The sequence below is a fragment of the Mauremys reevesii genome, linkage group 6 (assembly GCF_016161935.1).
Source record: "Mauremys reevesii isolate NIE-2019 linkage group 6, ASM1616193v1, whole genome shotgun sequence".
In the NCBI taxonomy this organism is placed as follows: domain Eukaryota; kingdom Metazoa; phylum Chordata; order Testudines; family Geoemydidae; genus Mauremys; species Mauremys reevesii.
Window position 1 is genome coordinate 18051116 of NC_052628.1, and position 16797 is coordinate 18067912.

Consider the following 16797-nt stretch of genomic DNA (forward strand, 5'->3'; position numbering starts at 1 on the left):
TTTTCACACTTGCTATCTGGTCACCCTAGTTCAGTACAGCCAGTGGGGTGATTTAAGCATGTAGGCACATTTTAGTGGCTCAGCTTGATGAGTGGATAGACAAAATATTATTGGGTCCTCTATTGTAGACATCATTGAAGACGTAAGTTTTCAGGAGGGATTTAAGCGAGGAGTGGATACTTTCCCTGGCACACAGGAGTAGGACACCCAGACTCCAGCTCAGCTCCCTGAATCACAGCAGCGTGCGCATGCCGCGGCGATTTGTGGCAACAGCCCGCTGGGCATTCTGGGAGTTGTAGTCCCCAGCTTGCTCAAACGGAGGAGATAAACTACAACTCCCAGAAAGGAGCGCGACCTGGTGCTCCTGCGCAGTGACTAGCCAAGCGCCATTTTGAATAGAAGTGTCGTTGTACTTTAAACTAACGGGCGGCAACGGCGGCTCCCGGGTGCTGAGGAGAGTCGATGTTGCTACTGACCGTCCCGGCTCGTGCCTTAGGGCGCCCGCGGGGTGTCCAAGCTCCCCACTGGGGCTCAGCATTGTAGCCTCCGCGGCCGGAGCGGGGAAGGAGGTGCGGAGCGGGCAGTGGGGCGGAAGGTCTCTGGGGGCGGTGGGGGTCGGGGCTTGGCAAGAGCCCCGCCGCTCGTGTGAGGTGACCAGCTTGGGTGAGGCTGTGATTTTCAAAGACGCCTAAAGGAAGCTAGGTGCCTATTTTCCATAGGATTTAATTCCTTTAGGTATCTTTGAAAATCCCAATTTCAGCATTTAGTGCTATTCTATATTGATGACCCGTCTGTAAATTTCAGTCAATGGAATTGTGATAACCAAGCCAATTTGAATTGGCTTGATCTTAATTGCATAGCTAGGAGGACCTGAAAAGCTCTTACAGCCTGTCCAGTGTTACCCACACCTGTAGAAGGCAGGGGTCTTTAATACACCGTTCCCAGTACTGTTAAATCTAAATTGTTCTTAATTTCTGCAATGATAGTGCTTTTATCACTTTGGTATATTCAACTGAACCACTTGCTTATACTGTTAAAAAACATTTTTACTAATCACTTCAGTTTTGCTCTATTATTTTTTAGGTCGTCTGTGCTAGCTGTGATGTCATAGGATGACATTCCAGCTGAAGGCAGGGGTCTGGCAGACTTTAATCTATTCATGTGTTATGTGCCCCTCTTGCTTTTAAACTGGAACTAGCAGGGGTCTTTCAAAAAAGCTAGTTTAACTGTGTGGTGTCCGTACAGCATACAAGGTGCCTTTTGGATATGAACACTCGGATTCTTTCACTTTTCTCTGTCCAGATGCAGACTTATTTTGGTTTTGTGCTCTGAATGCCTTTGTTTTTCTGATATTGTCTACTTATACATGTATAAATAATAAACATTTTATTTTTTGTGAAGCTCTGAGGTCGGTAGCTAGATTGAATATCTGGCTTTTAGCTGAATAAAAGCTTAAAATTGCTGAATGGAATCTGATAGCTTTTAAATAGTGCAATTATCAAAATTGGTGAAACTCTTACTGGAAATTAATAAACATACAGATGCTTGATAAAATTAAATACAGATTCAGAAGTACAGTGTATGAGAGGACATCTCAGTATAGGTGATTGTTTATATTTTTATTTCTTTACTCAGACTCTTCAGAAAGATGAGAGAAGATTCCATTAGTCATTTGGATAAAAGCCATGGCATGCCTGTTTGAAAAAGACAGCATTTACTCGCCTGAATCTACTGTGTCTTCTCTCCTAGCAAGCTGCAGCCTTAATAGTAGTAACTCCTACTCAAACAGCTCAATTCAATACAAAGACAAGGTATACAACTCTGCATCTCAGGCTTTGGAGGCCTATATTGAAGATTTTGACCAAAGTCTTATGTCTTCAGAAGTAAGCACTGGAAAAATCTGCATAGGTCAGAGTACTCCTAAAGATAAGTCAGCAAAGTATGGGTCTGTACAAAAATACGGTATGTTTCCTGTAAATTAAGCTTAAATTGTGGTTTTGTTTAATATTTTTGACATATCCCTAAAGAGAACATCTCATGAACTGGTTCTGTCATCTTTAAAATTTTCAGTCTATTCTTGTTTTGTTACATATGGCTATAGATATTTTATTGAGATTTAATATTTTTAATTCCTTTTTGGAATTTGAAACGTCAAAAGTCTTAACCCTGATCAGTAATCTAATTACTTGTTTTGTACATGAAATCTATTTGTTTTAATGAATATGTGCTACATAAATTGTAAGCACATATTATGTAATAAATGGTGCTTAGATAGTGATGCTTCTCATTCTTTGTAATAGTCTTCAGTAAAAATGAATTTTTATATTCAGTCTTTTAAAAATAAAACCATCTAAATTTGAAATTAGAGACCTATGGTGGAAGTGGAAGAAGTCTACTACACTTCCTCAGTTTCATCTTCATGTAGAAGTTTTTAGGTGTGTAAAGGAACCTGATCTTCTGGACTGCAAACTGGGCTGGGGTGAAACTGCACTTCCATACTGTGCTGTTTACCTCTTACTTTCATATTAAAGATTAAATGAAACTTTTGTAAATAAGATTGGAAATCATAAGCAAATATAAGTAAAAAGTAGAATACTGCTGGAGTGGTGTATCATAAAGGGGCTACAGAATTTTGGTCTAATTTTAGTTGTTAGGTTTAGTGTGTTGGTGGCCTGTAATATATACAGGCACTAACTACATGATCTAGGGCTTGGCTACACTTACAAATTTGCAGCGCTGCAGCAGGGTGTGAAAACACACCCTCTCCGGCGCTGCAAATTGCGGTGCTGCAAAGCGCCAGTGTGGTCAAACCCCCAGCGCTGGGAGCGCGGCTCCCAGCGCTGTACGTTATTCCCCACACGGAGGTGGAGTACGGACAGCGCTGGGAGAGCTTTCTCCCAGCGCTGGCGCTTTGACTACACTTAGCGCTTCAAAGCGCTGCCGCGGCAGCGCTTTGAAGTGTAAGTGTAGCCAAAGCCCTAGTGATCCATTTTGGCCTTCAACTCTGTGACTATGTTTGGAATAGCTGTTATTGGCATATACATAAATATAGTGCAGGTCTTACCATGGGGGTGAATAAAACCACTATGCTATATATGCCACCCATTATATATGAAAGCATTGTTTTAGATCCTAATCCTGCATCAGTCACTTACCTGCTTAAAACTGAGAATGTGAGTAATACCACTGAAATCAATGGGATTATTCATTCTTAAAGTGAGGATGTGTATGTTTTCAGGACTGAAGCTCTCACTTTTTTAAAAATGAAGTTATTGGGTCTACTTTTGTGTAGCCATTGATCTGTAGTGCCTTTAGTTACTATTAGTCCAACAGTGATGAGCTTACTGGAAATCAAAATATCTTTCTGGGGACCCCAGAATATATATGTTTTTGAGATCTGAGAGATTAAGCCCTTAGCCAAAAACTAGTGTTGAGTTTTGTTGAAAAGCTGGAAAGTATCCTTATCAGGTGGCAAATGTCACTATGACACAATGGACTTAAATGCTATTTTTAAAATAGAAAACATGTTAGTGATACCGCAGTGAATATTGCATGTCCTGGATCTTAAGCAGGTGTAATTTTATGGAAAATTCTACATTTGGGGGGGAAAAGAGGAAAAAATTATGGTAGAACGACTTAATGAGTAACTAATGTTTGGAGCTAATCAGAGGCTAAGAATGTTAGAATGTGGTGAAATAGATTTGTGGATAGTGGGCTGATGACACAGTCATAGGTACAGGAATAAACTTACTGCTCTGCAGCTGACTAAATATAAATCATCTCCACAATATATCATATGCATGTATAGAAAATCATAATGTAAATCAGTGCCTAAACTTGGATCTTGACAAGGATTCAATTTCTGTTCCTAGAGTAACATCAGAATTATATAAAACTAATTTTCCTGAGCACCTCTTAGGTGCTGGTGGTATTATCAGTTCAGATAGTTGGGGTTTACTTATTGCTTTATCTGAACTAGAGTTTTTTTTGTCTTGCAGGCTGCACCATGACTAGCAACAAATGTTTGTAGAAGTTTTGCATTAGCCTTTACAGCTGTGTGTGTTAACTTGAGTTTATTGGCAATCAATTAACTCTGATTACCGCCACCAGAAACTCTAGTCAGAAACACCTGGAGATGTGAGGGTGTAAGAGAAACTGTTTTAGTGGCATGCAGTTTGTTTATGGTTAGATAAGGCTGGTATTCTTGTTTGATTAATAGCTTTCTGATTCTAGTGCTTGTTTAAAAACTTTTTCTGTTTAGAGAAAATATTTTCTCTTTCCCTTATATACTGAAAGCACTTTACAAACTGAGCCCCCAATTCTGCACTGGGCCTCATTGATGGTGCTCTACTGAACATATGTCTGCATGTTCTACATTTGCAAGACTGGATGTTTTTAACACAATAGATTAATACATATGCAGTTGAAACTGCTGGAAGATTTTAGGTGCTAAAATACCTAAAATGGAATTTGGCTAGGAAGGTATTCAGAATCTTAGCTTTAGAAATCTCTTCTAAAAGACTGAATTCTAACCCTGCATAGCTTGTGAGTTCACAGGCTGACATTCTGTAGCTACAGGCTATTGTCTTGTCCTTTCAATTCTACTTTTCTCTTCTAATATACTTGCTGCACTTCGGGATAGACAGGGAATCAGCTTTAATATTAGTGTATAGGTAACAGTCAGTCGCTATTCTTCCTGAAATATTATGGATGTATTAGCAAAATGTCTAACCTTGAAGGAAGGCATGCCCTAAAATTGGACATGTCTGTGTTTCATTTGCTGATGCTAGATCCTACAGTATTCATGTTGTAAGATTGGGAGGGGCGGGGACAGGGCCTGTCTTATTTCTGTGAGACTCCATGTGCACTTATGGTGCCACATACTGTTGTGATAACAGCTACAATTTACATATGATAGCAACTTGAGCGCTCTCTATAAGAGTTCAACATTTGTACATGAAAAAGTAAAGTTAGCTGTATTCTGTGTCCTAATAAAACTTGAAAATTAAAAAGCTAATTGCTGAAAAGGTTTCAGCATCCTGTGAGTTCTGGGTGCCCTGTAGATCATCGTTTGATATGTATTATGGGCAAAATGGACAGCCGTGCACATGAATTACACAGATTTTAGGTACACATGTTTATATACAAATGCAGTTCTTTGAAAATACAGTACTCAGCCCTGGTCTACAGTACAAACTTACACTGTTATCTAAGTTCCCTGTAAGCTGTGTGGCTGTGCAGCAGCCTTCTTAGTGCCATGCAGACACTCAGGGAACCCGCCCAGGGGACCTGCTGCAGCTGACCCCAACCTAGCCTGGCCTCCAACCTGCCGCGGCCAGGACAGCCCTTCCCCGGCCCCAAGTCTTCTGTGCCCAGACTGGCCGAAGCACCTCTCCCCTAGCCCGAACCCACCCCTGGCCTGGACCTGCCAGGAGAGAGGTGCCTATCCTGTGGCCCCAGCCCCAGAGCTGCTGCAGCAGGGAGAGGGGCCTCTCCTACTCCCTTCCCCCCCCAGCTCAGGTGCTGCTGTGGGAAGAGAGGGCTGGGGGGGGGAGGGAGTCCCCTCTCTCCCACCACCGTAGCCCTAGAGCACCCTCCTGCACCCCAAACTCCTCATCCCCGGCCCCACCCCAGAGCCTGCACCCCCCAGCTGGAGCCTTCACTCCCTGCACCCAACCCTCTGGCCCAGCCCTGAGCCCCCTCACCCCAGAGCCTGCACCCCCAGCTGGATCCCTCACACCCCCTGCATCACAAGCCTTTGCCCCAGCCCTGAGCCCTTCATCCCCACCCCAGAGCCTGCAGCCCAGCTGGAGCCCTCACACCCCTGCACCCCAACCCTGTGCCCCCTTCCACATTCTGAAACCCTCAGACCCACCCCAACCACATGACACAATTTATTCGACATGTGGGTGGGAAAAATTAGAGGGAACTGGTTGGTATACTGTGACTCTGGGATGTGGATTTTCCACACCCCTGAGTGACACAGTTATACCGACTGAACTCCCAGTGTAGACTGACATATGTCAACAGGAGGGCTTCTCTCATCAACATAGCTACTGCCTCTCAGGCAGGTGGAGAAGCACTCCCAGCGGTGAGGTAGTGTCTTCACTAAATGCTGTAGCAGAGCTATAAGTATAGACAAGCCCTTGGTGATTAATAGTATTTCTGACAGAAGACAGGGAGGTTATGTAGTTGAGCAAACTTTAAAAAAAAAAAAAAAAGTGACAATTCTCTTCTGACTAAGGATCTTTGGTTTTTTATACAGTGCTATACAAATATGAAAAGATCCTTATTGCAATCTTCTTTAAACAGCTTACACAAGTAGAGTTCAAATTGCAGACGTGTCTGTGTGACTACAAAAAAGATAAGTAGGAAAGCTCTTCCCAAGAGCTTCTTTTGGGAATAGGTTGGCTGCAAGCTTTTGATTTAACTTTTTTTGGGGGGGGGGGCAGGGGGGCTTATATTTGTGACGCAAATTGTAGTCAGGCACAGAAGTCCAGATGGCTTTCATTCCAACTCTAATTTCTGCTCAGGCAAGTAATTAAGTGGCTTTAGGAAAAAAGTGAGTATTTAACTGATACAACTTTAACTTCCTAAAAATACTAACAGGAATATTTATTGCTAATATATGCCAAGATTTGTTTCGAGGGGTTTGCATTGGGAGGTCCACCTTTATAAGCATGAGAATTCAACATCCTATAGGGAGAACAGTTAGTAGTAGTAGTTCCATTTTGGCTCTTGCATATGAACAAGTTCTGGATAGAGGATGGTTTGTATATCCTATCCTTATCCTAGGTTACCATTTTAGAGGAATGCACTGCTGTTGGGAAAAGGAAGGCTTGTCCATACCACTTTGTATCAGAGTTTATGCCTCAGCAGTGAAACAAAAATGGCAGCTTAGATCCCCTTCCTTCTAGGAGTCTGAGAACTTCTTGGTAGTAATATTTTAGCAGTATTTTCATTGTTTTTATCCCTCTGCTCTGCAACCAACTTTCTGGTGATGTTTGTGTTGGGGTGGATAAACTGTATCCCCCAGGATCCCCTCCCACTGCCAAACTGCATCTTCCTGGGTGTGACACAGTAGGGAGCGGGGTGGATTGACCTGGGGATATCATTTAGTTTTACTGGGACTGTCTGCATGGGGGATGGGAGAGCAGGGGATGACTTTAGGTGAGGGCTGGTACCTGAGCCTGTAACCTGAGCCAAGAAGGGGGGTGGGGTGAGTTGACACCTTTCCCCAGGAACCTGGACAAAGAGAGCGGGAGAGAGGAGGGGGAGAGAGAGCCTGCCGGAGGGTTTTGTGGTTTCAGTTTTGGGCTGGCTGGGAAGAGGTAGCGCCCTCCAAGTCTGGGGTCTAAGATCCTTGCCCTCCAGAGGGACCTGGCTGAGGGGTCCTGGTTGTACCTACAAGCCCTGCTTGGGACTGTGTTCCTGTCGTCTAATAAACCTTCTGTTTTACTGGCTGGCTGAGAGTCACGGTGAATCGCAGGAAGTGGGGGGTGCAGGGCCCTGACTCCCCCACACTCTGACACTGGGCATCAAACAAAATGAAGCTCTAGATCCATAATGCCTCCAGTCCAAGTGATGTCTGAAATATGCTGCCAGTTATAGTCAAAACACTTCTCTAAATGGTGCACCGTTTTGGTTTTATGAATCAGATAAACAGTAGAAAGAAGATGCTAGATTTTCCCCATAACCATCGCCCTCTACAGTTCCACAGGCAAGACAGGAGTATTTTGACTTATGGAGACTTTTAAGACAAAACTTTTAAATGACTTTATTTTGTTCATTTTTGTCACCAATATTTTGAGAGGAGTGGAGTCAGAATTGATAGACTGTGATGCTTTGAAACATCAGTATACAATATTCACATTGTAATTTAGATACATTTTTACATTACAGTTTTTACTATCAGGTTTTTTTTAAATACATGGTTTTAATGCATTTTTTAAATTCAGGAAAATATATCTTTGTTTTTCAGCTTTGGAGGGCTTTAACCAGCAAGGAAAACTCAACTCCATTGCCTCACCTTTTATGAGACAAACTGTTTGTGACCCAGACTTGATTAGTCTCACCACAGATGATCTACTAGCATTTCCATCAGATGGATCACTGCCTTTTATCCATAGGATTCCTTCTGGGTCAGGACTTCAAAGTGGCAAGTGGATTAGGAAGTCACTGAAAAAATCTGCCTTCTGTCCTTATCAAACGTCTTCATTTGATGTTGAAAAAGACTTTGATTTCCAAGACAATGGCAAAGCTGTGGATAATCGAAATCATTACAGAGACATTGACAAAGAGAAACACAATGTGTATAAATCTCACAAATATAATTCTATATTTTCTAAAGAAAATGCAGGGGATTGCCTTCTTCAACAACACTCTGAGTCCATCTCTGTCAAGAATTATCCAAGGTGGCTTACTAGCCATAAGTCTGACTTGAATGTGTCAGGGATAAGTAGTATTCCTGATTTCAAGTACCCAATCTGGTTAAAGAGTCATAACCTTTTATGTGATTCAGCTAATCAAAGTTTTATTCAAACATTTAACATGCAAGATGAATTTTCCTCTTCACAAATGTGTGAGAGTATGGAAAAAAAACACATTGTGGATAAATTAGACTGCAATTCTTTTGAACAAAATAGTTATCTGGATCCAGCAGGTGACCGTGAAGTAACAGGAAATTGCCGATATGTCAGACCAAGTGCAGACTTCCAACCTGGCAATGTTCTCTCAAGACAGTCCAAACAGCCATTCAGAGGTAACTGCATTACGCATAATTTGTTTTGAATGTTTCTTGAGAATGTTAAATGCAAAATGTTACTCTTTTAGTCACACATGACCGAACATGCTGCTGCTATACGCAGAGTGAACCACTGCACAATAAGACTATTCACACCTATCCTACATGGGGGAGTGGTGAAAAATCCATGCTCCGAGTATTTAGGCATACTGAAGGACTTTGATACACTCTCTAAATATTCTTGAATCAACCTAGCTACCACCTCTTGAGGGGGTGGTTTTACTACAGAGACAGAAAAACCCGGTGGTCTAGAAAGTGTCTACACTATGGGGCTACTGCAGCACAGTGCTATAGCTGTGCTGCTGTAGAGTCCATAATAATAACATTCTCTAAGTTAGAGTGAACAAAGGGCACTTAGCCCTGTATGGGTACTCTCATTTAGGAGTAAACACTGTTTTAACTTATGCACCTCGACTTCACACTTCTAGCTGGTTTGCCTTTGTGACCAGCCTCTTCCAGTTTCTCCCAAAACAGCAGCTGCAAATACTGCACTGAGAATACCTGTGAGCAGCTGTAACAGGAGAGAATGGAGGGAGCTGGACATTACTGTGCCCATTTGTCCGATGCGGGGAGAAGGACTCAGCGCCCTATCCCTTCAGGGAGCACAACGTGGCACTGTAGCTCCCTCAACTCCTTAGGGGATGAGAGAGCCAAGCTTACCCCATAGCCAGTTTGTGTCCAGTTTCTGATCCTCCCTGGGAGCATCATGTGGAGAAGGCGCTCTTTCAATTCCCAGGGTGGGGGGTCAGTTTGCTGAGCTGGACTCCATTCATAAAAAACCCAGCATATGATGCCTGCAGACCACCCCCAACAGCTTTTGCCTGTTGCTAGCTAATGTGGTTAGTCATGTAGCTCAAGGGGTAAAAGTCTGTGCTGCAGTGTTGAGGGTTCAGCATTCGCATTGCTGGTAATGTATGGTTGGGATTTGATTTATTTAAAAAAAACCAACAACAAAAAAAACAACTTGGAAATTCATATAAAATCCAATTTAAACCATTATTTTAGATGGCAAAGCCAAGCACTCAGAAGTTAGGAGATGCCAATTTTACAGATGCCTGCATAACTTTAGTTTGCATCCCTTTATGTATATGTATTTTTAATTATATGATCGCATACTATTTTTTTTTCTGCAGGACTCCTACCTCACTCAGTCCAGAGGCTGGTTGGACAGGTAGTTGAATTAAGGTTGCATGTGAAAACAAAAATCTTCCACTTCCTAATTTTCGAGTGCTTGACTTTGCAACCTAACTAATGCAGTTTTTGTATGTAATTACATATGGTGTGTGTGCGAGCAGAACTTCTTGAAGCACCTATTATGTAACACTATGAAGCAGAAAACTCACCTATTTGCCAGCATTTAAGAATCCTCAATATTAACGTAGATTTGATTAAATGATCATACTATCAGAGTGCTTTATAAAGTTAAGGAATCTTGAATGCTGTATTCTATAAATGAGTTATGGAAGGAAACATCTGACTGCCTGGAAAGGCTGTGGCTATGTTAATTTTACCTTTAATTCATATCTGACACAGATGTGCAATTGAACAATTATATGCCCTACAGCCACAATAAAGATCAGCAGTGGCACTGATGCTGGAGGTCCCCCACTATAAACAGGAGACAGTTGTCAGCAGGGCATTCTTTGTGAGGGATACTCAACTTTGGAATTCTCTTTTCCTCAAGTGTTGAGGTGGGTTGAAGGCTAGAGAGTTTTTGTTTACTGTAGAGCTTATTTTATCTTCTGGGATGTATTTTATGCTGGGAAGAGCAGTCCACTGCATTTGAGACTTTTCTGGGAACTTTGAGCTTGGAATGGAGGCCTGTTTGTTTTATAAAATCATGGCAAGATTTTTAAAAATAGGTGCCTAGAGTTATTTATAATTCCATATTAAGAGGCTTAATTTCATATTTAAGCTAAATTTTAGGCATCACACTTTGAAAATTTTGGCAATAATGTCTGTGAAAGAGGACAGACTGTTTCCAGTGAAATTGCTGACTTGAAGAATCTTAGTGTATAGTAACTGGTGATACTGTGTTGTGCTTTTTAGATGACCAGATTGAGTTGCTTATCTTGAAGGCAAAGAGAACTCTAGAGTCTTCTGTTGAGAATTTATCAAGTGCTCTGAAAAATGATGGCAGCCCTTGTACAGTAGATATACTGGAAGCAGAAAGATCCTGGGAAAATGTTCCAGTTGCTTTGTGAGTAAACAAAAATAAACATTAATACAATTTGTTCTTGAAAGTGTATCGTACTTAGACAATGTGGTGTGTATGCTGTAGTTCAGTGGTTCTCAACCTATTTATCACTGTGAGCTGCATATGCAGCTCTCTGTTATGTGGGCTGCATCCACACTATATATATAACATGTATGGCCCTGAGGATGTCACATGGACTGCAGCTGTGTGCTGATTGGGCTGCAAGGAGCCCGCAGGTTGAGAACCACTGCTATAGATAATTTTAGATAAGCATGATTTGCTCACATATAAATGCTAAGGAAAGAGAAGAGTGTTTTTAGAAGATATTTTATCATACGAGGTGGTACGCTACTGTCTCCTATTCAATCATATTATCAATTATCAGGTTTCTACTTTCACTAAACCCACTGTGATATGTCTGGATCACTAGTTTTGTAAATTTTGTTAGTGCTGGAAAAGTTTTGATGTAAGGGAACACACCGACACATAATTCATTTGTTTTATGGGGGGGTAGCGGGGAGTTGATAGCTGTGGAGGCTCCTGGACAGTTTCAAATATGAGTTTAGATTCTCGGACTGGGTGTTTGGAGTAGTCCTGGATGTAAAATTCCACTTGTACAACAGAAAAGGATTGTCTTCTACAGGGCCAAATAATGTGACCTACACTGTAAGGGAAAGTAACCTTAAATGTTCTGATGTGAAAATGAAGTCAAGGGGGGAGGATTAGCTAACACAGGAAAAGAGGTCCGTAGTATCAAACCATCCTATTTACGAGTTATTGGAAGGAGGAGAACGAAGATTCTTGGTGCATTTGTAGATGGGTATTGTTTCAAATGTAGGGAGCAGAATGAATTTGGTATAGTGGAAAGCTATAGTAAAAAATGTTAATATCTCATCTTCCTTCCCACTACACCCCCCTCCTTTTTTAAAATGACCATGAAGGTCTTGTCTACACAAGAAAAAGTGGAATTTAATCACCAGTGGTGGAAAGTGGTGCAGACAGGGCTCACCTGTCAGTACCAGTGGTGGAATTGAACTTGTGTTGAATCACATTTTGGCTAGAGTAGGCATGGGATCATAGAAATGTAGGGCTGGAAGGGACCTGAAGAGGTCATCTACTCCATCCCCACACACTGAGGCAGGATTAAGTATACCTAGACCATCCCTGAGGGTTTGTCTAACCTGTTTTTAAAAACCTTCAGTGATGGGGATTCCACAACTTCCTACGTAATGTATTCCCTTGCTTAACTAGTTAGAAAGATTTTTCCTAATATTTAACCTAAATCTCCCATGCTGCAAACTAAGCCAATTACTTCTTGTCCTACCCTCAGTGGATGTGGAGAACAATTGATCATGGTCATCTTTAAAACAACTTCTCCTCTAGACTAAACATGCCCAATTCTTTCAACCTTTCCTCCTAGATCATGTCTTTGAAACATTTTAGCTCTTTTGTTATTCTCCTCTGTACTGTCTCCAGTGTCTTTGTGTTTCTTAGTGTAGTGCCCAAAACTGGACATAGTACTCCCATCTAAAGGCCTCACCAGCACCAAGTAGAGCGGAACAGTTATCTTCCGTGGCTTATTTACCATGTATCTCTGTTAATGCACCCCAGCATCACGCAGTTGACTAAACTTGAAATTGTGACCCACTAACCTACAAATTCTTTTCCGCAGTGCTGTTGTCTAGCCAGTAATTTCCCATTTTATATTTTGCATTTGATTTTTTTTTCTTCCTAAGTGCAGTACTTTGCACTTGTTTTTATTTAATTTCATCTTGTTGGTTTCAGAGAAATTCTCCAATTTATCAGGATCATTCTAATCCTGTCCTCTGCAACCTCTCCTAGCTTATTATCTGCATATTTTATAAGCATATGAAACATTAGTCCCAATGCCATGTGAATGTATCTTACAGCAATTTGAGTTTGTAAAGCTGTTTCATACTTTCAATTGCATGTTTAACTTTTTGTTTAGCAAATCTCCAGTGCCTGTATACTGTGAGGAAGATGAGACCACTCTACAATCTCCCAAGGCTAACATTGTTAATGAATTCCTTGAAGACTGTTTAAATAATGACAATCAGGTAGGTTAAGCTGAATTATGTCTGTTTTGTAATATTTCTTGCTTATAGTGGTCTTAAAGTAAATCGTAAGCCTTTACAGTTCTATAAGTTGTTTCTAGTGCACAAATAGTAGCATGAAGAACACTTGTAGATTGGTTTCTGTTCTAGTTTTAATAATGAGTTAACAGCAAAAGGAAAAATTGTAATGTCTTTAAATAGTCACATAATTTTAATGATTAATCCCTACATTCTGACTCTTCTGTGATCAAGAATTGCAAATAAATAGCAGCTGGTCTTAACCCATTTTGGTAATAGTAATTGTTTCATTAGTTGCTTGAATTTTCTATCCTATATTTTAATGTTTTTCCTATCTGAAGTAACTAAATAGTGGTGGTCTCCATATAAATATCTGAGCCTACTAATCTCTTAGCCTTAGTAATAGCTTTTGTCAATCAGTTGAGTTCCACAAGTTAGTTATGTATTGTATTTCCTCTTGTACATAAGAATGGCCCTACTGGGTCAGACCAAAGGTCCATCTAGCCCAGTATCCTGTCTTCCAACAGTGGCCAATGAGGTGCCCCAGAGGGAATGAACAGAACAGGTAATCAAGTGATCCATACCCTGTCACTCATTCATTAGGGACACCATTCCTGCCCATCCTAGCTAATAGCCATAGATGGACCTATTCTCCATGAATTTATCTAGCTCTTTTTTTGAACCCTGTTGTGGTCTTGGCCTTCACAACATCCTCTGGCAAGGCGTTCCACAGGTTGACTGTGCGTTGTGTGAAGAAATACTTCCTCTTATTTGTTTTAAACCTGCTGCCTATTTCATTTGGTGACCCCTAGTTCTTGTGTTAGGAGAAGTAGTAAACAACACTTCCTTGTCTACTTTCTCTACACCAGTCATGATTTCATAGACTTCAATCATAGCTCCCCTTAGCCATCTCTTTTCCAAGCTGAAAAGTCAGTCTTATTAATCTCTCCTCATACGGAAGCTGTTCCATACCCCTAATCATTTTTGTTGCCCTTTTCTCAAACTTTTCCAATTCCAATATATCTTTTTTGAGAGGGAGCAGCCACATCTGCACACAGTATTCAAGATATGGGCATACCATGGATTTATATAGAGGCAACATGATATTTTCTGTCCTATTATCTATCCCTTTCTTAATTATTCCCAGCATTCTGTTTGCTTTTTTGACTGCCACTTCACATTGAGTGGATGTTTTCAGAGAACTATCCACAATGACTCCAAGATCTCTTCCTTGAGTGGTAACAGCTAATTTAGACCCCATCACTTTATATGTATAGTTGAGATTATGCTTTCCAATGTGCATTACTTTGCATTTTTCAACATTACATTTAATGTGCCATTTTGTTGCCTAGTCACCCAGTTTTGAGAGATCCTTTGGTAGCTCTTCACAGTCTGCCTGGGTCTTAACTATCTTTAATAATTTTATATCATCTGCAAATTTTGCCACCTCACTGTAATACCCCTTATATTAGCTTTATTGTTGCCTTTTAATTAAACCGCATATTTCAGTCTACCTTCTCTAGACCTGTAGCGCTCAACCTTTCCAGACTACTGTACCCCTTTCAAGAGTCTGATTTGTCTTGTGTACCCCCAAGTTACATCTCATTTAAAAAGTACTTTGCTTTGGTTACAAAATCAGACATAAAAACAGAAAAGTGTCACAGCACAGTATTATTGAACAATTGTTTACTTTCTCATTTTTACCATATAATTATAAAATAAATCAATTGGAATATAAATATTGTACTTACATGTTAGTGTATAGTATATAGACCAGTATAAACAAATAATTCTGCATGAAATTTTAGTTTGTACTGACTTCACTAGTGCTTTCTATTTAGCCTGTTATAAAGCTAGGCAAATATTTAGATGAGTTGATGTAGCCCCTGGAAGACCTCCGCGTACCCCCAGGAGTATGCGTACTCCCTGATCAATGGGTCTCAAAGCCGGTCCGCCGCTTGTTCAGGGAAAGCCCCCGGCAGGCCGGGCCAGTTTGTTTGCTGCGTCCGCAGGTTCGGACGATCACGGTTCCCACTGGCCGTGGTTCACTGCTCCAGGCCAATGGGGGCTGCGGGAAGGGCAGCCAGTACATCCCTCAGCCGCGCTGCTTCCTGCTGCCCCCATTGGCCTGGAGTGGCGAACTGCAACCAGTGGGAGCCGCAATCGGCCAAACCTGCAGATGCAGCAGGTAAACAAATTAGCCCGGCCCGCCAGGGGCTTTCCCTGAACAAGCAGCGGACGGGCTTTGAGAACCACTGATCTAGATCATTATTTTGTATTCTTTCCCTTCATATTCATCTCTTCTCTAAAGGAAACATTCCTGATATTTTCAATCATTCGCTTTTGTTAACTGAACCCTTTCTATTTGTTGTTTCCTAATGCCCTGTTAATAATAAATATTCTGTATATAAATAACTTCTTGTGTTAGTAATCAAGTTAGCAAGGTCATTACATTCCATGTTGGTACATACAGCATTTTGCCATTTACGTAGCAGTTTATAGATTCCAAGGTCAGAAGTGGAACCTTTGTCATTTCCTATATAATATAGGCCAGAGAACTTCTCCAAAATAATTCCCAGAGCATATCTTTTTAGAAAAACATCAAATCTTTATTTAAAAATTGTCAGTGATGAAGAATCCACTGTGACCACTGGAAAGCTGTTCCAATGGTTAATTAGCCTGACTGTCAAAAATTTACACCTAGTTTCCAATTTGAATTTATCTAGCTTCAACTTTCAGTCACTGAATCATGTTACGGTGATATTAGGAACTTACACTAGAAGCTATACTAACATATATTTGCATTTCACTTGTGTGCTTGCATTTAAGACATAAAAGTTTTCTACAAAACATTCTCAACTAGACGTTTCCTTAAAACTTCAGCAAAAAACGTGCAGAGCTCTTATTTGGGAGTGAGGGGGGGAAAAAAACCCTTGTTTATATCCTAGTTTTTGTGACTTTAACAGATCCGAACATTCCTTTTGGAATCTCTGAATAAAAAACATCTTCATGTTCTTTTATATGACCGGGTCTTTTCTATTTTTTTTAACAAAATTTGATGTAAGGATTATATCTATTACTCCTGAGGGAATTCTGCATCAAAAAAATAAAAATTCTGTGACAATATTTTAAAATTCTGCATATTTTATTTATCAAAATAACTCTCTAATCACGCCAGTTTCAATTATTTTGGTAATTTATTTCAAAGTGCTTATCTGCAACTAGGACTATAACAGTACAGACACAAAAAAAATTCCTCCAAGAGTAGAGTTGAGGAAACCCCTATGATAACCCAGTTCCTGTGTCTCTGCCCCCTCCCCCCAGAGCCCAGTAGGTGTGCCAGGCACCCACACACCCCTATCCCCCACACACACACACCCAGACACTTGCATGCCCTCCCTGCCCACCAGAGCCCAGCTGTGGGGTGCCCCAGTCCATATACTCTCACACACACCCTATCCTCCACCCCTCAGAGCCCAGCCATGAGACACCCACCCGCCTCCCCTCCTCCCCAGAGACCAGCTGTGCTCTCCCCCCAGCCCTAGGTTGACCAGATGTCCCAATTTTATAGGGACAGTCCCGATTTTTGGGTCTTGTTCTTATATAGGCTCCTATTACCCACCCCCACCCCCATCCCGATTTTTCACATTTGCTGTCTGGTCACCCTACCCAGCCCAGACATACGTACTCCTCTCGCTCAGGGA

The 16797-nt window shown here is 41.2% G+C and overlaps 1 protein-coding gene across 4 annotated transcripts in view; it reads left to right on the forward strand.

Moving 5' to 3' along the window:
* The first annotated feature begins 214 nt into the window (after positions 1–214).
* Positions 215–16797, forward strand: part of C6H18orf54 (chromosome 6 C18orf54 homolog) — a 34932-nt gene continuing 18349 nt past the window's right edge. The window contains exons 1-5 of one of the 4 annotated variants that reach the window (XM_039545453.1): positions 215–569; positions 1636–1962; positions 7982–8761; positions 10853–11003; positions 12970–13078. In XM_039545453.1, the coding sequence (XP_039401387.1) occupies positions 1686–1962; positions 7982–8761; positions 10853–11003; positions 12970–13078 (1317 nt within the window). In that variant the 5' untranslated portion in view covers positions 215–569; positions 1636–1685. Of the gene's footprint in view, positions 570–1635; positions 1963–7981; positions 8762–10852; positions 11004–12969; positions 13079–16797 lie in introns of those variants that run through there. The other 3 variants (XM_039545452.1, XM_039545451.1, XM_039545454.1) reach the window with 3 other exon arrangements.